General features: G+C 35.8%; 1 protein-coding gene across 1 annotated transcript; it reads left to right on the forward strand.

The window, feature by feature from the left end:
• The first annotated feature begins 1,158 nt into the window (after nt 1-1,158).
• Nucleotides 1,159-22,556, forward strand: LOC103931655 (ABC transporter A family member 1). The gene is made up of 40 exons (XM_009341175.3): nt 1,159-1,517; nt 3,018-3,097; nt 3,334-3,502; nt 4,479-4,561; nt 5,183-5,399; nt 5,770-5,987; nt 6,127-6,187; nt 6,386-6,472; nt 6,971-7,203; nt 7,320-7,434; nt 7,522-7,611; nt 8,033-8,256; nt 8,344-8,456; nt 8,692-8,798; nt 9,455-9,517; nt 10,265-10,351; nt 10,767-10,865; nt 10,948-11,132; nt 11,476-11,530; nt 11,637-11,708; nt 11,995-12,705; nt 12,855-13,033; nt 13,671-13,881; nt 14,364-14,447; nt 15,223-15,264; nt 15,355-15,451; nt 15,801-15,928; nt 16,031-16,135; nt 16,616-16,762; nt 17,366-17,623; nt 17,723-17,858; nt 18,457-18,536; nt 18,722-18,829; nt 19,104-19,254; nt 19,963-20,099; nt 20,192-20,266; nt 20,390-20,690; nt 20,938-21,071; nt 22,138-22,196; nt 22,278-22,556. The coding sequence occupies exons 1-40, from the start codon at nt 1,431-1,433 to the stop codon at nt 22,357-22,359; spliced, it is 5,670 nt and encodes a 1,889-aa protein (XP_009339450.2). The 5' UTR covers nt 1,159-1,430; the 3' UTR covers nt 22,360-22,556.
• Nucleotides 22,557-24,036: the final 1,480 nt, after the last annotated feature.

A 24,036-nucleotide genomic window follows, 5' to 3' on the forward strand; every position in this document is an offset into this window, starting at 1 on the left:
AAAATTTCGAGCATCAATGTGAAAATTTTGGTTGCAAATTGTGCACATTTGCTTTAGATGATTTTTTGGTTTGAGAAGTATTTTGGCATGATAGCTTAATAGTGTTGTGTTTGTGTGTTTATTTATTTTTTTTTAATTTTTATTTTATTTTTTTCAGATCATATTTTGTGCAATTGATAGATTTTTTTTTTATATGGGTGAAACTTGTGGTTAGTCCAATTTTGATTAGAAAACTATCTTGAAATAAGATGACCATGTTTCCTTTCTGTTGTAATGAGTATTTTTCAAGTTCAAGGTTTCGAGCCAATACATGAATGTCTTGCAAGTGAATAACGGTAAGAACAAAAATGTTACCTTATTTTGGTTGATATAATGATTTTATTGTTCGAAATTTTGTTGATTTAATAACTTATTTTAAAAAATGCCCAAAACTCATGGGTATATAATAGAGTCGTCACAAAATGGAATTGAGATTGATTTAGTGTGTACGTTAGAGATAAATGTGTAAAAAAAATTTAACAGTTCTTTAATGGAATGGGGTGAAGTGAGACCAAGATAGTTGAAAATGTTAGTTTCAGGGAGCAAAATGAAACAAAACTAATTTCATAGATCATTTCAACTAATAATAAGCCAACAATTTATAAGGTATACAAATTTTTGGTTTCTCTCACCAGTCTCTTGTAATCTAAAGCAAAATTTTATATAACAATACAATATGAATACGTTCACCACGCACTATGATATCTGGTATAATAATACAATATTACATGTAAATCTTTATATACATAACATTACAGGTTAAACTAAAATATTATGATAACGATAAAACTGTATCACGTAAGTTACCATTGGGACATGGTATCCTTATTTATCTTGCGGGTGGGTAAACGTCACTCTCAACCCTCAGCGGATATTATACGTTTTTTAAACGACAGAACCGACCGGGAACGGGAAGGTGCCTCCGCCGCCCGCCCAATCCAAAGCACTCAACTCAGCCAAACGCAAACGTACAATTTTTCCACCAAGTCCCCTTTAATATTCCCACCCCTCGAAACAAACACTTAATTTTAATTAATTATTTCTAAAAATTACAAAAATTCCTTGCTTTTGTCGTTACGATTTCTTTTTCATATTTTTGTATTTGATATTTTCTTTACTTTTCCTTCATCTCTTTCACCAACCCTCCACAGAGAGAGGGAGAGAGAGAGAGAGAGAGAGCTGCTCCTGACACTAAACAGATGTCTAATTTGGACTTTTACTCAAGCATTTCCCAGTTGCCACCTCCTCCCTCGTAGTCAGCACCCCCTCTCTACTTTTGTCTCTCCGTCTCTCTCTAAATTCTGAAACGCAGAGAGAGAAAGCAGAAAACGAAGAGGAAAACCGGACTCTGTACGGTTGTGAGCTGCTAGGGTTTGAACATTGCATCGGAGATGGGGACCGGACGGAGGCAGTTGAAGATTATGCTATGGAAGAATTGGCTTCTCAAAGTTCGTCACCCTTTCGTCACCTGCGCTGAGGTCTCTCTCTCCCTCCGCATTCCGTCTACTTTTTGTTTCAGTTTTTGAATTTGTTGTAGTTTTGATCTTGATTTATTTGCTAATGTTTCCAGTCTTGATTTTTCTTCTATGCTTTTACGTGATCATCAGAAATTGGGAGTTCTTTTTGTCTGTTTTTGTTTGATTTGAGTGTGTAATTCGGTCAGGAATTCGTAAAATTTTAATAATCGCTCGGCAATTATAGCCCCATTTGTTCTGTAATTCATTTCAATTTTTGTAATTTTTGTTTTGGGTGACATTTGTTTTCCTATTTATAGGATAATTTCTAAATTAGAGTTGTGGAGAAAAGCTCGAGTTATCCGACCGACGACTTTAAAAGAACTACATCTTAGAACGATTATATGTAATGTTCCGTAGAAAAAGAAGAGTAGGTAGGCGGTGAAATTCAAGGGTCAAGTGATTCCAGAGAGTGAAATTCTCTCTATCAGATCAATCATGAGGGTTGAGAAATTCAAGATGATGCGGTTCATAAAATGAGAGTGAATGAGTACTCTGAAATGTTCATGTACTTATAGGCACTGCTACGTTTGGACGAAATGATAAAGGAATGTAGCATATGCGAACATATTTTCAAAAGCTTTGCATCGATATCTACTAAGAACCTATCCAACTGATCAAGACGCACAATTAGAATCACATCCATACTATTTTATGCCTTTTGGAAAATATAATATTTTTTTTTGTTGTTTTATGTGGTTGTTTTGTAAATGCCAGATCATGAATCAGTAACTGCATCCTGTCTAGATAGCTAAATTGTGGAGTGTGCATGTTCATTGGATACTTTTAGGATAGAAGGGTAAATTTTACAGAAGAACTGATAGACACTATGCCATATGGAACCAGAATGCTGGACCAGATGTGAGCATGTTGTATTGTATGTATGGGAAGACGTGAAAGGATAGGATTTGAAATGAATTTAGAAGGTTAATTAGCACATATTCCGATAAAATGATAGATCACTGACTATGGTGGGTTGTCTGTGTTCATCAAAGTTCAATGGATGCACCATTTAGCAGAGTGACTTAATTAGCAGAGAGGCTAGTGCTAGGGGAAAAGGAAGACAAGAAAGAACATGGGTAGTGGTAATTAAGAATGATAAGGTAGAGTGTGACTTAAAAAAATATAGCGTAAGGTTGGAGAACTAGGATTCATGTACTATTTGACCTCAAATAGTTGGGATCAAGCTATGTTGTAGTAAGTTGTTGTCATCGAATTTTTTTGTTTACTTTATTCTTCTATGCTTCCTTAATTTTAATTTCAAAACTAAATGATGAAAATCTACCATTTTCCTTCTGAGTTTTGGTTACAAAGTGGCAGTTTTTCTGGCTGTGTTATCATGATTGTTCCAACTAGAATAATTTTTCTGCTTATATATCTCATTTCTTAATTTTTTTTTTGGATAAAATTTGTGTATAACAGTTGATAAAATCAATCTAAAAATTTCTAATGATTTTCTGCCAGATATTACTTCCTACAGTGGTGATGTTGTTGTTAATAGCTGTGAGGATGCGTGTTGATACACAGATTCATCCAGCGCAGCCGTAAGTGTTGACAAACTGTGGCTAATTCTTGTTTTTTTTTATGTTTGTAGTGTCCATGCATGCATGTCGTGTGTGTGCTGCATGCAGTTATGTGCTTGTTACCTGATTTAGTACTATGTATATCTTAAGGGATGTTTTACTTTGAGCAATACTCTCTCAAAAACCTATATGGATGTTTCAAAAAATTTCTTATTTTGTTAGAAGTATTACTGCTAAGTTTTACAATGCTTAACCAGGTATATCCGGAATGGGATGTTTGTGGAAGTGGGCAAAGGAATGTCACCTAATTTTGAACAAGTATTGGAATTACTGTTGAATAAGGAAGAGTTTCTGGCTTTTGCACCAGATACGGAAGAAACAAGGTCAATGATTAACATAATGTCGGTTAAATTTCCCCTCTTGAAGGTAACAATTTTTAACATTCTTTTGCATTCTACTTCCAGATTTTGTAATGTGTGAATGTGTTTCTGTGCTAATGTTTAATTGGATGCATTATTTTCTTTAGTGCATCCAATTTTTTTACACCTCTTCTCTATTTCACAATTTATTTTCAAAATATTGACATTGAATTCTTTGCCTTGTATGAATTTTATTTTACAACTCTAGATAGATTGGATATTATTGGTTCGGACTTTATTTTACCCACAGTTAAGTATCAACGCTATACTGATTTCAATCAAGCAAAATAATATTGCTAAACAAACATCTTGGGTACTGTACCATCCTGCTCTAGTTTTTAAAATGGTGTTTTCATGTAGAGGAATGCTTCATCTTCAGAAAAATAATTTTGGGGCTAATGTGACATATGGTTCTTTTTTTTTGTTTTTTTGTTTTTTGATAAAGAACGATTGTATTAAGGTCAAAGGTAACAGGTAAAGAGGTTGGTCAAGAAGACCAAACCAAAACAGAAAACAAAATACTGTTGACATATGGTTCATTCATCAACAAACTAATGCAAGCAATTCTTGATTATGTTTTATCTCAAATTCTAAATCATAGCATTGGTTTAGACACACTGGAAACTACTTGGACACACATGATAGTGAAAACTAGGTTTTCTGTCACAACTCACAAGCGCATTATATATTCTTATTAGTAGTTTCCAACGATTGATCCAGTGTTCAAAAGTTGTGAATTCTACTGTTTTTCATTTGTTAGAAGAATCTCACTTTCTTCCATTTTTAACTGTACATTTAAATGTAAAATTCTGGCTTTTTATTGCCTTATAGCTTTCTTGATCATTTTAAGTGAGGCCTTTGCATAGATTTAGTGTTCTTATATCAAATAGAGAAATGAAATAACAGATTTTACAATGTGTCCTCCTTTAATTTCCTTGGCAAAGTTTTCATGGCTCAAGCTAATTAATGCACATTTCATACAGCATGTTTCTAGAGTTTACAAAGATGAACAGGAGCTAGAAACCTACATACGCTCAGATCTCTATGGTACCTGCAATCAAATCTTGTAAGTCATACTTTTGTATCACAGTACAGATGAAATTTTCTTAAAATATTCTGTTATAATTGGGAATGACGGACTATAAAAGACTAGTGAAGAACTACAAATTTCAAAAATTATTTTTTTGCTTACTTTCTAGTCCGGCTCAAATGTTTCCTTCTTAATCTCTTACATATTTTGGTCACTTGGACTGCATGACTGTAGCTTTTCCTGCATGCTTGATTGATGTGAATAAGCTTTCATTCTTGTAGATATTGTTACTAACTTGGTGCATTATAGTTTTCCTCTTCTGAATTTGCTTTTGGTTTCCTGGATATGATGCACACATCTTCATGGATTTAGATGTGAGGTCTATCATACATGCTTGATTTTGAAATGATTTATATGATGCACAAATTAAATCCTGTTATTGTATTCTTTTTTTGTGCACCAATATCCCCCTTAAAAGGACCTAGCCATCTGACTTATGCTTATAGTTTGAAACATCTTTTATTGCTGTACTGTTTCTCCTAATTGCTGACCATTATTAGCTGGATGGCTTTTTGGTTTAATGAATTTGGCCTGTTTGTTCTATGAGAATTGCATTATTGAATTTGGCTGTGTGAGTAAATTCCACTCTTTGTTTAGGAATTGCTCGAATCCAAAAATCAAAGGAGCAGTTGTATTTCATGATCAAGGTCCTCATTCATTTGATTATAGCATACGTCTTAATCACACATGGGCTTTCTCGGGATTTCCTGATGTCAAATCCATCATGGACACGAATGGCCCCTACCTAAATGACTTGGAACTTGGTGTAAATGCTGTTCCGACCATGCAATACAGCGCTAGTGGATTTTTAACTGTAATGTTGCTTCATTCATTGTTCAGTTATTGATTTTTGTTTTCTTAATTTCACTTGTTCCTTTAGTTGTTGAATGGAGCTTCTTCCTAACTATATGTCAGTAGCAGGCTTTTAATGTTCTACAAAACTTTTTGTAAATCAAAATATACGAAGAAGCTCGTTTACTTACAAGTTTAACGATTATTATTCAATGATAGTGCATCTTCTAAATTGCTTCCATATTAAATATTTTACTATTTTTCTTCACAACTTATTTTCCGATTCATCTTTGAGGAATCCCTTTTCTTCAATTAAATTATTGGTGAAACTGCATCAACTATATTTGTGAAAAAACCGCATCCATTTTTCTAATGCCTTTGTACAACTGCAGCTCCAGCAAGTACTGGATTCATTTATTATTTTTGCGGCCCAACAATCTGACACCAAAGACATAGAACTTCCTTCATCGCTGTCCTTTGGTGAACCTTCCTTTCTAAACGTTCCATGGATGCATTACAGCCCATCAAACATTCGAATAGTCCCGTTTCCAACTCGTGAATACACTGATGATGAGTTCCAGTCCATCATAAAAAGTGTGATGGGTGTATTGTACGTATAACTTGAGTTTTGTATATCTACATTTCTTTTATAATTTTGTATTATCTGTGTTGGGACTTGGGAGTCAATATTTGTTAGCTCAGATGTTCTGACAAGCTCTATTTGGTTGATCTGGAACTTGGATGATCAGGTATCTTCTAGGATTCCTCTACCCAATTTCTCGGCTGATCAGCTATTCGGTGTTTGAGAAGGTTTGGTAACTGTTATTATAACTTTAATTGGTACAAAGTTGATGATTTTCTTAGTCACCATATTGTTTCCATTTATTTATGTATTCTACCTTTGTTAATGTTTTGGGCCAGTGTCGTTTTTCATCCTCTATGTTGATTTGTATGTTTTGGATTGAAATCTTTGGACTGCAACCCTTTTTTGTCGTTGCAATGTTTCAGGAACAGAAGATAAAAGAAGGTCTTTATATGATGGGTCTAAAAGATGGGATATTCCATCTCTCATGGTTCATTACATATGCTTTGCAGGTTGGTTCTCTGTTCTTTTGTATTTTTGTTGAATTTCCACTTTGCATGCTCTTTGCATTTGTAGTAGAATTTTTTAATGCACTTCAATTTCAAACTTTCAGTTCTTTGGCTTTTCATAGAAATCTAACTATTGTTGCATGGCTCTACTATTTGCCGTGTCACACAATGATAGGGTCTTAGCATTGATCAATTTACAAGGCAAGGAAGCGTGTCCTTAGATTGCTTAAGCACATAGTGTTAATTTAGCATATCAGTAGTGGGTTGGGTTAGATCATGAATATAATTAGGTACACTAGACCAGAAGATGGAGAAATTAGGATTAAATTTGTTTCTTCTCAACTTTGAGCCCATTTGCGTTAAGGATTGGGAAACTGCATTCGATGGTCAACTATAAGTAATATTCCTTCCTTAATCTAGTTTAAGTTCCTTTGGCGAAAGAGTAAAATAAAAGAACTTTGGACTTTCCACTGCTTTCTGATTGTTTGATTTCTTCTGCAGTTCGCTATTTCTTCTGCAATCATTACAGTTTCCACTATGGATAACCTTTTCAAATATAGTGATAAGTCAGTTGTGTTCATTTACTTCTTCTTCTTCGGACTGAGCGCGATTATGCTGTCATTTTTAATCTCGACATGCTTCACACGAGCAAAGACAGCTGTTGCTGTTGGGACCCTTGCTTTTCTGGGTGCTTTTTTCCCTTACTACTCTGTCAATGATGAGGCTGTCCCTATGTAAGTACTGAGCTTTGTACATTTCTGTGGTGCCTCTCTCTCCTTCCCCCTCCCCCTTCTTAATGGTCTGCAAATCCTGTAGTGCAAATGGGTTTCATATACATTTTCTCTTTCAGGATATTAAAGGTTGTTGCTTCTCTGCTTTCGCCCACGGCATTTGCTCTAGGGTCAATTAACTTTGCTGATTATGAGCGTGCTCATGTTGGCCTTCGTTGGAGCAACATATGGCGGGTAGGTTGTGTATTTGTGTCATTTCCTACCAAAATTATTTTAACCTCTATCAATGTGTGCTAATTTTGAGTACTATTATCGTTGTAGGCATCGTCTGAAGTGAATTTTCTGGTCTGTCTACTGATGATGTTGCTTGATGCATTGCTCTACTGTTTAATTGGTCTTTATCTGGACAAGGTATATATTTTGGAATCCCATTGTTTACTAGAGTTTCCTAAATATTTGAATAGATGGATCTATAACATGTCAATATGCCATATAGGCTAGAAATGTGGATGTGATCAGCTTCTAGAATATTTTATTGTTCAAGGAAGTTAAAAATAGGGAAAAAAGAAAACTACCAAACATTGTGATCTAATATTGGCTTCATCTGGAGAATGAGGTTAAATTACCCTTGTTAGATTTAAAAATAGATCGTTGTTCCATTCCCTGATAGCTTAATCTTTTGAGAATCCACTGGTTGTCTAAGAATCTTGAACCACCAAATGTCCATTAGTTATTAATTTTCAACGTATTATGTTCAATTATATTTTAGATGGTAAAGATTGAATGTAAACTGTAGAATCCTCTTGAATTCAAATTTTGCTTATGTGATCAGGTCCTTCCGAGGGAGAATGGAATTAGATATCCATGGAACTTCATTTTTCAGAAGTGCTTCTGGAAAAATCCAAGCATTAAGGAACTTCATAATCACAATTCCAGTCTAGAAGTTAATAGCCATGACAAGGACTGCAAGAAGGCAAGTTTTTCTGGGAAAGATAATGCCAGAGCATCTGTGGAAGCGATAACCTTTGACATGAAACAACAAGAGCTTGACCATAGGTAGGTCTGTTTAATTTTTGAATTCTTGGGAATTTATTTTTTTACAAATTCATTATTCTGTTCTTTACGTTTTTTGTCTACTTGTAGATGCATCCAAATAAGAAATCTGCATAAGGTTTATGCCAGTAAAAAGGGGAAATGCTGTGCTGTTAACTCATTAGAGCTCACCATGTATGAAAATCAGATTCTTGCTCTTCTAGGTGAGTGTTTTCAATATGCTACTCACCATTATATTGACATTTTAGGTCTATCCATGGAATCTGGGTGTGCACAAACATATTAAGCAGAAGCTGTGGTACATACCAATTACCAAATGAGACATAAATAGTCATTTCATAACTGTCATTGACAAGAAAATGAAAACAAATAAATAGAGTTTTATAGTCCTTGATGCATCTTTTTGTTTGTATTGATTTCAAATTTTGTCAATGAAAGGACACAACGGGGCTGGTAAAAGCACAACGATATCAATGCTTGTTGGCCTTCTTCGCCCTACTTCAGGGGATGCTTTGGTTTTCGGGAAGAATATTGTTACAGACATGGTAATCTTTCTTTAACAAGCATCACTAAAGCATTAAGCAGTGGTAAAATAAGGGATTAAAGTTCTGAGGTGTCCTCATTCTTACTCAACCCTAATTGACTCTCATACAACGTGATTGAAGAAGATTACTCTCTGTGATAAGAATATGACATGAGAAGCTGGCCGATCATTAGCCAACACGTTGTAGGGTTCAGGCCAGGAGGAGGCTGTTGGGCCTTGTAGTGTTTGCACATTAAATGTCCACTTTGGAAGACTATTGGATATCCATTTTTTTTCAGAAAAGAGGACGACATTGACTCTTTTCAATCCCCAAAGAAACACAAGCCAAACTTGAAATCTTTTAACTATTTGATTATTGTCATAGATTCATAAATCATTTCACTAATAATTGGATACACTCCGTTCTTTATTTTCCTTGATCCATTAATTGATTCCATAGTTTCCAGTTTAGCTAATCTTTTGCAAGGATGATCCATCAGTGCGATGTAAAAACTGGACAGTTTGGTCCACTTTGAAGTATCTTCCTGTATATATGTCTATGTGATACCAAAGGCTTTCTTTTATATCTTTCTTATCAAACACCTTCTGCTTGCTTTTGTTAATATTTGGGAACAGTTCAAAAGTGTGTGATATTTTATGTTTAATATGAATGTGTAGGATGAGATACGAAAGGAATTGGGGGTGTGTCCTCAAAATGATATCCTTTTTCCAGAATTGACAGTAAGTGAGAAGCATGCTCAGTTGTCCATTTTTGAATCTGATAATTCCTTTGAAGCTACTAGCAAGATTATGCTTTATCTTCTACATGCTAAAAAAATTTGCTGTAAGATATCTTATGGGTACTTTAATGTATTTTATGTGAAGTAGGTGGAGTTCATCAAATGATTAGATGCTTAAGAACTCTAACTCAATCTCCCAACCATTTGATTTTGTTTCATAAGGAAAAAGTAACTATCTCCAAGTAGTTATATTGTATTTATTGGATGCTGATTGTTGCAAAAAATGGTTTTCCGGGTGCTTAGAGAATCAGTTCGTGTTGTAATTATGTTTTGATAAGTAAATCAAAATATTAAGTCGTGAACATCAAAACTCTATAAGCTACCTAAATTTCACACTAGGGGTAAAAAGATCAGATTTCTAGCCAAAAAAAAAAAAATCTGACAAGGAAGACTTCCTGATTTCTACAGTGACCGAGGCTGCTGGGGCTGACCAAAAATTAATTTGATCCTATAGTTCATCCACAACCCTGAATAATCCAAAAGAATCTATCTCATCTCATTTTTATGACCCTCAAACTGCATCACCCTGCAACTGAAAGAATATGGGGTTGATCCTGATAATTTATTGATGCTTCTTGTACTTTTCATATCATATTTCTTTCAGTTGATGCTTTTGATTAATAATGATATTTTGTGATACGTAGAAACACACACATGCAGTGATTTCTGATTTTAATATTTTGTCCAGGTGAGGGAACATTTGGAAATATTTGCTATACTGAAAGGTGTGCAGGAAGATCTTCTGAATGGCGCTGTTGTTGATATGGTTGATCAAGTAAGTTATTATTACAGAGCTGTGTTCTTTCATGGTTCTGCTTGCTACTCTGAGCTACTGGTTCTTCTTGCCACTGAAGTATCACATACAGCACAGTATCTTATGTTTATACATTCTGATTCCAGAATCTTAGGCCCTGTTTGGTATCCTTCTGGGATCCAATTTCTTTGTTTTTGAAGTTTCATGTGCAACAAACATCTGTTTTTTCTTACTATTTGAGTTTACATGTTTATCCTGTGACAGAAGTCACAGTACTAAATTATTGGTCCCAGTATTTTCAAAATATTTGATTTTATCAATGCCATTATAATGCCATGCTACCTTTATTTTATTGCTCTATAACATTCTTATGGGGACAATTTTTTGTTTCATAATCAATTTAAGAGATTTGTTTTATCGTATGTGATTATATTAGGTAGGTTTGGCTGATAAAATGAACACTGCTGTGAGGGCTCTATCTGGAGGCATGAAGAGGAAGTTGTCTCTTGGAATTGCACTGATAGGAAACAGTAAGGTGGTGCAAAATTTCAATGGCACTATCTTGTTACTTTCCCATGTTGGAATGAATCGGAAAGTTTTATTGTTTCCATTTTCAGGTTATAATTTTGGATGAACCTACTAGTGGAATGGATCCATACTCCATGCGCTTGACATGGCAGCTAATAAAAAAAATCAGAAAGGGAAGGATAGTGTTACTGACAACGCACTCAATGGATGAAGCTGAAGTACTTGGAGATCGTATAGCCATCATGGCTAATGGTTCCTTGAAATGTTGCGGAAGGTTTCACTCGTTCAAACACAGCCTATAGTGTTAGAGTTTGTTATTGAGTTATTTTTTTGACTTAGTTCTTATCTGAATCCTTGTACTGATCAAGTTACATATTCTCCGTGAGTTAAGAAGCATGGTTTGACTGACAATTACTTTTGGTATTGGGTTGAAATTATTATGTGCCTTTTTAATATTTGGGATATGTATTTTGTCCGCTTAAAAGCTCGACTATATGTACGTATAGAACTCACTATCTGGAATGTTCCTCTGTACTTCTCCCATGCATAAAAATTTAATGCATATTGCTGTGAATATGCTATACAACTTTCTCATGTTGAATTCTCATTTTTCACAGTTCCCTTTTCTTGAAGCGTCAGTACGGGGTTGGTTATACTTTAACCTTGGTGAAAGTAATGCCTCTATTTCCGTTCATCTTTTGCTGGATTCTGTTGATTGGTATCTCTTATCATTGCACCACTCTAAAATGCTATGCGTTGTTATTCTTTTTTATGTCAGTCGACACCTACTGCCTGTGTAGCTTCTGACATTGTTTACCGCCATATCCCATCAGCAACATGTGTAAGCGAGGTACGCATCGCATCTATGACTCAAGCATTCATGCTGATTTAATAGAAGTACTTGACATGCTATTAAATCAGTGATCATTTACAATAATCTCTGTGTAGCTTTACTATTTCTTTATTGACAAAAATAGTTTTCTTACTTTTGATTGTTCCCCTGCCCTTGGTTGGGAGGGAGGGCAACTGATATAGGTGTTTACTTCATTATAGTTCATTAGTTAACAAATTATTATGCATATCTAAACTGCTAATGGTACTGTAAGTTATATGTGGGGTTTTGTATTCCTTTGCAGGTAGGAACGGAGATTTCCTTCAAGCTTCCTTTGGCATCCGCATCATCCTTTGAACGTATGTTTAGGGAAATTGAGAATTGCATGAACCGATCTACGTCAAACTCAGAAACAAGTTCTGGCGAGGAGAAGGACTATTTGGGCATTGAAAGTTATGGAATATCTGTAACAACTTTGGAGGAGGTATTCTTGAGGGTTGCAGGATGCGACTATGCTGAAGCTGCTAGTTTTGAACAGAAGACTGGTCAACAGTGTCTTGATTCTTTGATTTCACAGTCTTCTCATGATTCTGCTCCCAAAAAAATCTCTGAGTCAAAAAAATCCTTTGGATATTATAAAGAGATTCTTGGGTTCTTGTTTAGAATAGTGGGAAGAGCCTGTGGTTTGGTTGTCGCTACAGTTTTAAGTTTCTTAAACTTTGTTGGTGGTCATTGCTGTAGCTGTTGTTTCATTTCGAGGTCAACTTTTTGGCGACATTCTAAAGCATTGCTCACAAAGAGGGCGATATCTGCTCGCAGAGACCGGAAAACAATTGTTTTCCAGCTTGTTATTCCTGCAGTTTTCTTATTTTTTGGTCTTCTGTTTCTCAAGCTCAAGCCACATCCTGATCAGCAGTCTGTTACATTTACAACTTCACATTTTAATCCACTATTGCGAGGTGGTGGTGGTGGTGGTCCAATCCCTTTTAATCTGTCCTTGCCTATTGCAAAGGAGGTTTGTCAATCACTTTGACTTTAATTGATCCTTTTTTTTATTATGCTCATTTTGTACCCTACAGAGTTGTGGGGGTACCCCTGTCAAATGTTTGCTCATAGCTTGCAAAATCAATGGTCATTTCTGCTTAAAAGCTATTGCTTGTGCAGGTTGCACACTATGTTAAAGGGGGTTGGATACAAGAATTCAGACCTAGTGCATATAGATTCCCTAATTCAGATAAGATATTGGATGATGCAGTTGAGGCAGCGGGGCCAACCCTGGGACCTGTTTTACTTTCAATGAGCGAATTTTTAATGTCTAGCTTTAACGAATCTTACCAGTCAAGGTGTGTTGAACCGAATTTAAAGTTTTTCCTTCTTCACAAATTTATTGCATTCCCCTACCATACCTCCCCTCTTCCCCTCTTTATAGGTCTCTTGAAAATGAGGTTTTCACGAATCTCCCCTATACTAATTTTTTCTCTAAATTATGTGTCTAATGTAATATGTTTAGAATAACTACCCTTTACCCTACACATGAAGCTTGCATCAGTAAGAAAGCATAATATTTGTTCTGGAACTCAATCTAGTGTAGATGAGATATATAGAGCAGAATAGGTGGGCCCTGTGATAGTATAGATATATTTCATCTACCCATCATCTTGTTAGCATTGCAAGTTGATTGAGGTAGATATATGGTCATTTATCAAAGATGGGACACAAAATTGTGAAATTAATAGTGCAAGTCATGATCCTTTTGGCTACGAATGTTGGTTTCATTAGCAAATTAGCAATCCTTTAATTTCACAAATTTTGCACATGTTCTCTTCAACTGTAAGTTCCATCTACATTTTTCCACAACAATAATGCTGAATGAATGATTTCTTGTGACAAAATCAGTAGCTGAATTTCTAGTTGACTATGATGAGCTTGGAAATTCTTATTGACGGTTCTTTGCTTCACTGTAATGTATGCATGATGTAGGTATGGGGCAGTTTTGATGGATGATCAGAATGATGATGGAAGTTTAGGGTACACTGTGCTACACAACAGTTCCTGTCAGCATGCTGCCCCAACCTTTATCAATTTAATGAATGCTGCAATTCTTAGGCTTGCTGCTCGTAATAAGAATATGACAATCCAAACGCGTAATCACCCTCTGCCAATGACAAATAGCCAACATCTGCAACGTCATGTATGTTATTTCCATTCAGTAATATTCTTAAGATTTTGTTTTCAAGTTCACCCTTTAAGCACTAAGAAAGTCATTCTCACTCTAGAATTGTTTTTTTTTTTTTTTTTTTGGGGCTTCAGTGTTGATTGAATAACTACTTTAATTTTCATTTTGTAATATTCAGAATAAGTGAGATTTATTTGTGTAATGGAATGTTCAAATTCTCAGAGTTGCTCCTCCTGTCCTTTGTCATAACCAATTTATTTGAGAATGGTGATGCCAGGATTGTTTTCTTCAACTATATGTTATGATTTTGTAGTTTGAATTATGTAACACTGATTGGATTTTCCAATGTTAATTATGGGAAACGTAAACTGTACAATTTTGTGGCCATTCATGGTGCAGTTGTGGTTTTAAACCTCTTCATTCTTTAGATAGGGTTCAATTCAATTACAGATGAGAGGATCTGTGAATTTTCACATTTACCTGTGTTCATTTTGCAGGATTTGGATGCATTCTCAGCTGCAGTTATTGTTAGTATTGCATTTTCATTCATTCCTGCATCATTTGCCGTTCCTATTGTGAAGGTAATGTGACATACCTTCAACAGTCCACTTCGAATGTGTTTGCTTCATAATTGAGTGATTTACTGTACTATTTAACGCTAGTCGTTAGGACATGGTTAATTGAAGTTACAGCTGTAAGTGAAAATGCCTTAGTATTTACTCCATATTAGTGTTGGCAGGCGTTTAATTGTATATGTAGAGGAAGCGGTAAAAGATAATCCAAATTTCTCCAAGAGAATTCTAGGAATGCAGAGTAGAACTCTAGTTAGGGATACCAATGAAGAGTCTCTTCATAGACGTATTGAATTCATACATATTGAATGCCTTCACCAGGTTACAAAGGGTCTTAGTTATAATCTTAATCCACTAGATACATTTATGATGGATTAAGACTATTTATGCATTTAGGCCAAGCAATAAATGCACATTATGAAGATACATTGTACCAGCAGATACAATGTACATCACAAAGCAATGACCCTTCATGTACTACATCATTCTAGTACAAGAAAGTAACTTTTTATTGATGACAACTACAATGACCTTGACCGCTACAATGACATAAGGGCTATAATAAAGAAACAAGCGCAACCAACTCCCAGACAGCACTGTGCCTACTTGTAGCAAGCAACTGCTAACCTGGCTTCAACTGAAATAGATTCCAATATTGATGACAAAAACTTTATGTCAATTAAACTACGTACCTACCTAAGAGTTGTTCAATGTAAATTTGTATGTTCTATACTGCTCTGAGTATTTCCTTACCCTGGAAATGTTTTTTGGTTGACTGATGCAGGAGCGTGAAGTAAAAGCCAAACACCAACAACTGATTAGTGGGGTATGTTTATCTATTGGTTAAATAACCATTCGCTTGTACGTTCGTTACTGGCTCATAAGATTAACCAAATTGTTTTATATTCATCCTCAGGTTTCTATTCTTTCATATTGGGCTTCTACTTTCATATGGGACTTCATCAGCTTCCTTTTTCCTTCATCGTTTGCAATAATTCTTTTTTACATATTTGGTATGTCTTTGAACTTGTAGTTCTTCACACTTTATTCTTGTACGAATTTGAACTTCCAACTTCAGTTCATCGCTGATATTTTTTGTAAAATAGAATGTCGTCATTTCTTGTGTTAAAATCTGAAAATTGGCAGCATTCAAAATGTTTATTCACATTTTGTTTGTTTGTTTAGTGTCTGCTGAATAAGAGATTGTTTTGATACAGGATAATATAACATAACATAATCTACACGAACAGAAGACACCAATTAAGGCCATTAAGCTCCACGCTTATTCTATATTTTCTTGAGTTCCATCAAACATTGGTTATATCTTCAGGTTTACTTATTTTACAAGAAAACTGTATATAGGTCTGGAGCAGTTCATTGGAAGCGGATATTTATTGTCAACAGTTGTCATGTTTTTAGCGTATGGATTGGCAATCGCATCATCCACATATTGCCTTACATTTTTCTTCTCTGACCACAGTATGGCTCAGGTGGTGTATTTTCCATGTGTCATTCTCTTATTCTCACATTCAGACATTAAGCTTGCAACTTTTGGTTATTAACGTTGTGCTTATATGCTTATTCATATCCAGAACGTGGTTCTCTTGGTCCACTTCTTTACGGGACTCATTCTTATGGTTATCTCATTCATCATGGGGCTTATAAAGACAACAGCAAGTGCAAATTCTTTTCTTAAGGTTGTATTCCTTCACACATGTAACTTATCTTTTATTGGTATTCTTCTTAATGCTACTGCTTTTATTACTTTAATACTTTGATTTACACTTACCACGTCTAACTTTCTTGTGAAGTTTTGGGTTTTGTGGAAAACATATGCATATATATAATGAACACTCTGCAGGAAGATTAGCTAGTCTTTTTAAAATTTACTTCAAAATGTTGATTCATTTGGAAAAGTAGGACTAATTGAAATGTTGTACTTGATCTTACTATTGTTTCCAAATTATTCTGTTTTAATTCGTAAAAGCATTTTATTGGTGTGAACCATCTAATATTTTAGGAGCAATGAGTCTAGAATTGTTTATCAACTGATGGAGGGATATTCTAGAAATTTGAGCTTGCCTCTTACTAAAAGTCGTGATTCAATATAGAAAACTGGGTACTGATGTCATGTCGATACAATCTTATCTTCCTAACATTTAGGTCTATGCTTCCAGAACTTTTTCAGATTATCTCCAGGGTTTTGCTTTGCTGATGGACTTGCGTCACTGGCTCTTCTCCGGCAAGATATGAAAGATAAATCTAGCAATCAGGCCCTTGATTGGAACGTTACTGGTGGCTCAATTTGTTATCTTGGTATTGAGGTATGTATCTTGGCCTTGTGCGGGAAACTCTTCAGCAACTGTCTGCTGGAAAAGTAATATTTCTTGAGAAGTGGACATTTCAGTAGATATATAATGGTAACAAGGAATAACAATAAATAGAGTTTTGGTTTGCTCAAGTGTTCTTCTATATAGAACCATTCCAATATTTACATGTCAGCAAGATGAAACCCTACACTTGAAACTTTGCAGAGTCACATTGTTTTCCATTCTGTCAAAATGTAAGCTGTAAATGTATGTGCCTTGTGGAATGACCAAACAAAGAAATTGAAGCAACACATGTTGTTTATGTATAAGATTATGTTACACTATCCTAACAGCTTAAGCCATTGGGATATGATGGTAATCAAACCTAGAATCAGACATCTGGGTCCTAGACATCCTGGATTTGGAACCTCCCACTACAATCTATATGAAAGTAGGAGATCTTGGGTATAAATTCTTGTGGTTGCAGCCTTCTGTACAAATTGAACTCTACTTTTTAATTTTTGTAACTTATTAATTTCTTACTATTTCGATAGAAAGTTGTACAAGGTTGCTGAGTACCTTTAGCATGTGCTGATTCAAATTTCTCATTTGTGGCAGAGCGTTTGTTACTTCCTTTTGACACTTGGGCTTGAACTCTTACTTTCTAACAAGTGGACACTAGCCACACTGAAGGAATGTTGGAACAACATTAGAAGCATCGAACATGGCACCCCAAGTTATCTAGAACCCCTTCTGAAGAGTTCCTCAGATGTTACGCTTGACCTTGATGAAGATATCGATGTAAAGACAGAGAGAACTAGGGTGCTTTCAGGTTCCATTGACAATGCCATAATTTATTTGCGGAATCTTTGGAAGGTATTTTTATATATGCTTTAAATGATATTGGTGGTTCTTGGAATTTGACAGTGATGATTTACAACCTTGATGGTATAAGCAATATTTGTAAAATTTCAGGTGTTTCCAGGAGGAAAGCATCATAGTGCAAAAATCGCGGTACATTCATTGACTTTCTCAGTTCAGGAAGGAGAGTGTTTTGGTTTTTTAGGAACAAATGGAGCTGGAAAGACCACAACTCTGTCAATGCTGACTGGTATGTAACCACTGGACACCAGAATATCAGATAATTACTCTTCTGTTGAAACATTTAAAATGCATAATATTGCCTACTGATTCGTTAATTGTTATTTTATACTCATTTTTTGTGTCATAAATTCGTCATTAGTGTTTAGTTTTCAACCAAAGCTGAGGGAACCGTGTCTTGAGGGAAATGATTTCTGCACACCCTTTTTTCATTTTCTTCGCACCCGTCCTTTTATGTCCCTTGATTCTTCTTTGCTTTATTTGATCCAATGACTAAGGATAAACATGGGTGTGCATGGGGAGAAAAAGGGTGTGTGGAATCATCTCCCTGAATATATTATCTTAAATCGAGTTCAACTCTTTCCTACCCTTTCAGTGTCTTCTAAGATGACTATCATTATTTATATTGTTTCATCAATGCATCCATAGCTCTCCATATGAACCTGACAATGTGTGATTTCTGTCAAACACTAGTAAAAAGGTTTCTCTTTTGCATTGCTTAATATTAATTTTCTGGTCTTGTGTGCTTCTGCATTGTTAATCGGCATATTTCCAATGTTGAATTATTATGTCAATTCCTTCGTTTTGATTGAACAATTTCCGTGCAGGAGAGGAATCTCCAACTGATGGGACTGCTTATATATTTGGAAGGGATATATGCTCTAATCCAAAGGCTGCTCGTCGACATGTATGTGTTAATTTTTCTTCAAATTTGTGCATTAGTGTGAGAAATATTAAATTGTGGGATGTCATATTTGTTTGTGCAGTGTGCGGGGTGACTATATAAATTTATATCCATAGACATTTTTTTTTCCATTGTCTTCATTTATGGTAAATCCTAGCAAACGTTTCTCACTTTGTATTCAATTTCAGATCGGATTTTGCCCACAGTTTGATGCTTTGTTGGAATTCTTAACTGTTAAAGAGCATCTTGAGCTTTATGCCACAATAAAAGGAGTACCAGATCACCGGTTGGATGATGTATGTATATCTGAAGTTCGTAGAACTTTTTTGTTTTGGTTAGGAGTTCATAGAACAAAATTTTTGTTTAGCACCTGTCTTTAATTCAGATTTATTTTTCCTATTTGCATAGACTTTAATGAATTAGAATTTCACATTCAAGTTGTATCATGCTAAATTCCAAGGCAAATATTTTTCATGTCTAAATATGTGGAATGAATTTGGCATTCTACCGTTGATAGTTTTGAATAATCAATCAATTGGTGGACCCTTAATCCCGAAACTTTTTGGACAGGTTGTAATGGAAAAGTTAATGGAGTTTGACTTGTTAAAGCATGCCAACAAACCATCATTTTCTCTCAGTGGGGGAAACAAGCGTAAATTATCTGTCGCAATTGCGATGATTGGAGATCCTCCTATAGTCATTCTTGATGAACCGTCAACAGGTATACATAATTGTTCTTACTCTAAAATCTTGTTAGCCTAGTCCTTAAACAATTTATAGTATAGGACGTTGTGATCAGTATCTTCAAATTTTTTTGTTCCCTGTTTATATGATGAAACTGCCTTCAAATTTGTGGCATAATATTTATGAAGCTACTGAAGATGACTAAAAGGGGCTGAGTGAGATTCTTTGTGTGGTTCATATGTGATCTTACTATGGCTGTCACTCATAAGGTAACTGACTAAGAAAATAAATCTCGACCTAACCAACCTTATTGAGCGCCAAAACATCAAGAAGCAATTATCGGAGCCATATGAGGGGGTGATAGCAGGTGCTTCCAACAACTAGCTAGGGATGTCAAGAGAGAACCAAAACCGTTTCTTTCATTGGAAGTTGATGAAGATTCTCATTGTTGCATTCAAATTACAAAGAACACATTTAAATGTTTCTGCATGAAAGTTGATATAGGTTGTGCTGCTCAAGGCTTGGAAAATGTCTTTTAACACAACTAATTCATCTTGAATTATGTTTTAGGAAATGTAGAGGATACTCCTACTAGGTATGGATTGTGAAGTACATGTATACTAGACTTCCCCCCCTCCCCCCGGGCCCACGTTGTTTCTACTTAAAATATTGTGTGCACCATATAAAAGTATTTGCTTTTTATTTGGGTAGAGTTAGAATTCTTGCTGACTATTAATTGTACTAGGTATGGATCCAATTGCCAAAAGATTCATGTGGGAAGTGATATCTCGTCTATCAACCAGACGAGGAAAGACAGCAGTAATACTTACTACGCATAGCATGAATGAAGCTCAAGCACTTTGCACTCGTATGGGGATCATGGTACCTACTTACCTTACCACTCTACTTGAACACTACTCTACTGATTCTACTGTTGAGATCACTGTATCACCACTATGATGATATTTTTTAAGGTTGGAGGCCGATTAAGATGCATTGGTAGTCCCCAGCATTTGAAAACTCGATTTGGAAATCATCTTGAGCTAGAGGTATTTCTCTCTTCTTTTCCTTATTTCCCTTAATTGTAGAGTGGGGTGGTTAGAAAGAATTATAACAGGACATGATATATATGGGCACATTGAAATATTTTAAACTTTGTTGCCTGCTCTTAGGTTAAACCTTTTGAAGTCAGCTCTGTGGACTTACAAAATCTGTGCCGAGTTATTCAAGAATGGCTGTCATCTGTTCCATCCCATCCCAGGAGCTTACTTGATGGCCTTGAAGTATGCATTGGGGCAGACTCCATTCTGGCTGAAAATGCCACAGTGGCAGAGATTAGCTTGTCGCGAGAAATGATAATTATGATTGGACGATGGCTTGGCAATGAAGAAAGAATAAAGACACTAATATCTCCGCTGCCAATTTATGATGGGGTGATTGGTGAACAGTTAATTGAGCAGTTGGTTCGAGATGGTATGAAGGATACATGCACTTATTAACGTCTGTTCGTTTAACTCTGAATTTTTTTGGCTTTCTTACTTGGTTGGAAATTTTGGATGGGCATAGACTGCTGTACAATTTTTGCTCTATTTTCATGACGGTGTGATGACATGAAGATGTCAGAAAGGTCCCGGGGTTTAGGGCTTAGGGTTAAAATTTATTTCTTTGTTGTTTCTTCTTTGTCTTGCTATATTTTTCCTTACTCTTGGATTTTGTGCAGGGGGTATACCATTGCCAATATTTTCTGAGTGGTGGTTGTCCAATGAGAAGTTTTCAGCAATTGATTCATTTGTCCTCACATCATTCCCTGGTGCAATATTCCAGGGGTTTAATGGCTTGAGTGCTAAATACCAGGTAAAATTTATCTTATATTAATGTTAAAAATTGTAGTTCTTGTTGATTTCATTTGTGTGGATAATGGAATTTAAAGAAAAAAAAAAGAATAGATCTTAATCTCTGTTCTGCTGTCTAGTCCAAATCCATCAAGCATTCAATGGTTTGAAAGACGTACTTTGGATAATGCTTTCTCATATTCCGGATACTATTAGGTCCATAACATAACACGCTGTCTAAATGCTCAGCCTGTGAGCCCGTAACTAACCAATGGGTGGTCCACATAGGAACAAAAATACTGTCTGAGTGTGCAAGTGCGTGTCGGCCACATAAGAATTAGAATAGCTTTCATAGTGGGTCGGTGGAGCCTGTGTTCATTAACACATCATAGTGGTGTCTTCAGCTTTAGTTTTCTGAACTTGATCATGCAACGTTAAATGGTAAAGTCACGACGGAATTGAAAATATTTGGCACTACGTTGTAAAACCATTATTATTTTAGGGTTAGCTTTCTTAGCTTGTTTTCTACTACCCTGTGGTATGGGCTATTCTTGTCAATTGTCTTTTATGAAGTGTACCCAGGTAGTGTCAGTTTGTTGAAATAGTTCTCAAAAATGTCGTCCACAGTTACACATTGCCTACTTTTGTTGGTTTTTTCACTGTTTTCATCTCCAAGAAAAGTTTTGAGAATTTGAGTTTCACAGAGGCATTCTCAAATCTTGAAAATGCAAGCTTCAATTTCTTCTTTTGTTTTGCAAAGCGGTTCTCCTGAAAGCCGTTCAATAAAATGCTAGTTGGTTTACTACAGTTTTCAGAAATAAAATGATAGGAGAGGTTGGACCGTAATCCATTCATATTCTCACCCTTATCCCTGAATTCTTGATTTCTGGTTAGTGTGGGGCAAGGTACGTCTATTTTGAAGTGTTTTAGATGCCCGAGTACCCTTTCCACCTCTCTACTTAACGATGGCCAGTAGGATGAATGTTGATCGGGGATCTCTAGGATTCACCAGTGGCTCTAACAAGATTAATATGCGCGTATGTTAAGTATGGATAGCAACTTGTAATTTGTCTCAACTTTTATTGCAGTTGCCATATGGACAGGGCCTCTCGCTCGCAGATGTCTTTGGGCACCTTGAACGGAACAGGTGAATTTCATCATGTCTTTTGTGTCTGTTTATATTTCCTCGAGCTCAATCTGACCAGTGTTTACATTCTCTCTTTTGCAGAAATCAACTTGGCATTGCGGAATACAGTATTAGCCAGTCCACTCTTGAAACTATATTCAACCATTTTGCGGCTAACTCGTGAGATCTTAACCGTCTATTGAGGCAAATCTAATTTGAACAGTTTGACAGCACTCGGCAAATCACTCAAAGGTTGAGACCATCAGATCAGAGACTGTAAATATCAGAAACGGAATTTGTACATAAGATCGAAATTCGGTGAAACGTAATTTGTTGCGAAATTACTGATTAGAGTTATACCCATTATATCATACTTGATGACGACATGACTCACAGATGCGAGGAATGCTCAAAGTCGTGCATTCTGTTGTTACTTAAAACCCTTACCTAGTAGTCAAGGGTGACAGATCCTTTGTGTACAAAACTTCCAACAACGTATAATAACTCAACTCTGCCATGGCGCCCCGCAGCACCGTGGCTCGTTTTCAAGTTGTGAAGAAAGAGTCCGAAATGCACTACAATGGTGGTAAAGAGGAACCTTTTCTCTCGCCCCCCCCTCTCACCCCATATGGACATAATGTGTTCTCTCACACCTTCATCGATATATTTCGTGGTTATCAGGATGTGTTCGTAAGCGTTCCAGTTTCACCTTTTTCGGACTCCTTGAATTTTGTTTCGATGGAGTCAAGGGAGCGTAAAGGCTACAATCTAGGCTTACAAATTAGGAGACAAAGCTAATACAATATTTACAATATTCCTAAAATATATTTGACTTCCTAATACCATTCTCAACCCTTCAACGCCACCGCATCAGCCACCACGCAACCAAACCCCACCCAACCACAACCACACCTAACGCCTAGATCCCCGTCTCTCCACATTCCACATCAACCCCCAACCCCACACCTTCATTGTGCTCAAATACAAAATATAACCTCAAAACAGATGTTCATAGTACATTATTTGGGAGGACGTAAAAATTTAGGTTGAGCTAATCCATCTCACATACATAGACATTAAACTGACACTACATGGAGGGATTGAAGAAACTTCAATTTAAACCAATGTTTTAAAAGACGAAGGTGTGGGCGAGGCGTTTGATGGATAGCCCTGCCCAGGCAAAAGCCTTGAGGTGTGAGGTTTTTTAATATATATATATATAAGGTAATTTAGCCAAAAGTCAATAAAAACTTTACTATTAAGCCATATATCAATGACATATTTTTGTTTTGGATTTAATCAACGATACATTTTTATTAATTAGGCATGGGTCTATGATGCCATATAGGTTTTAAGTCATTATAAATAGTTAGAATTTGACTATTCTATCATTCTCTCTCTATAATTGTCATATGGGCTTAAGCTATTATAAATACGAATTTAGATTTTCTTCAGATCAATTTTGTGGAGATCCTCTGGACCGATGGATCTCATTCAATGATACAAATCCAACGGCCAAAATCTTTTATCCTTCATCTTTTCCTCTCAACTCTTCTCTTTCTCCCTCACTTCAAAGCTCTCAACCTCAAACCAACAAAAAGAGGGGTCGAACAAACCAATGTCTTTTGGTTGCAAAGATCTTTTTCATAACTATGGAAGAATTATAGAGACAAAAATCTCAAAGATGAAGAAGAAAGAGAGAACAAATTAAAAGCTAAAACAATAAGGGATAGCAAAAAAATAAATTAGACTTAGAGCACAGATGACTTGCAATTGAATTTGGGGTTTGTTAACAAAGGTGGGGTGTGGGGGTGCGAGGGAGAAAAATTAGTGGAGGGAGAAAAGAGGCGGCGAAAGAGGC

The sequence above is a fragment of a genome, unplaced genomic scaffold, assembly GCF_019419815.1.
Source record: "Pyrus x bretschneideri cultivar Hongxiangsu unplaced genomic scaffold, Pyrus_bretschneideri_v1 Contig83, whole genome shotgun sequence".
Taxonomy (NCBI): Eukaryota; Viridiplantae; Streptophyta; class Magnoliopsida; order Rosales; family Rosaceae; genus Pyrus; species Pyrus x bretschneideri.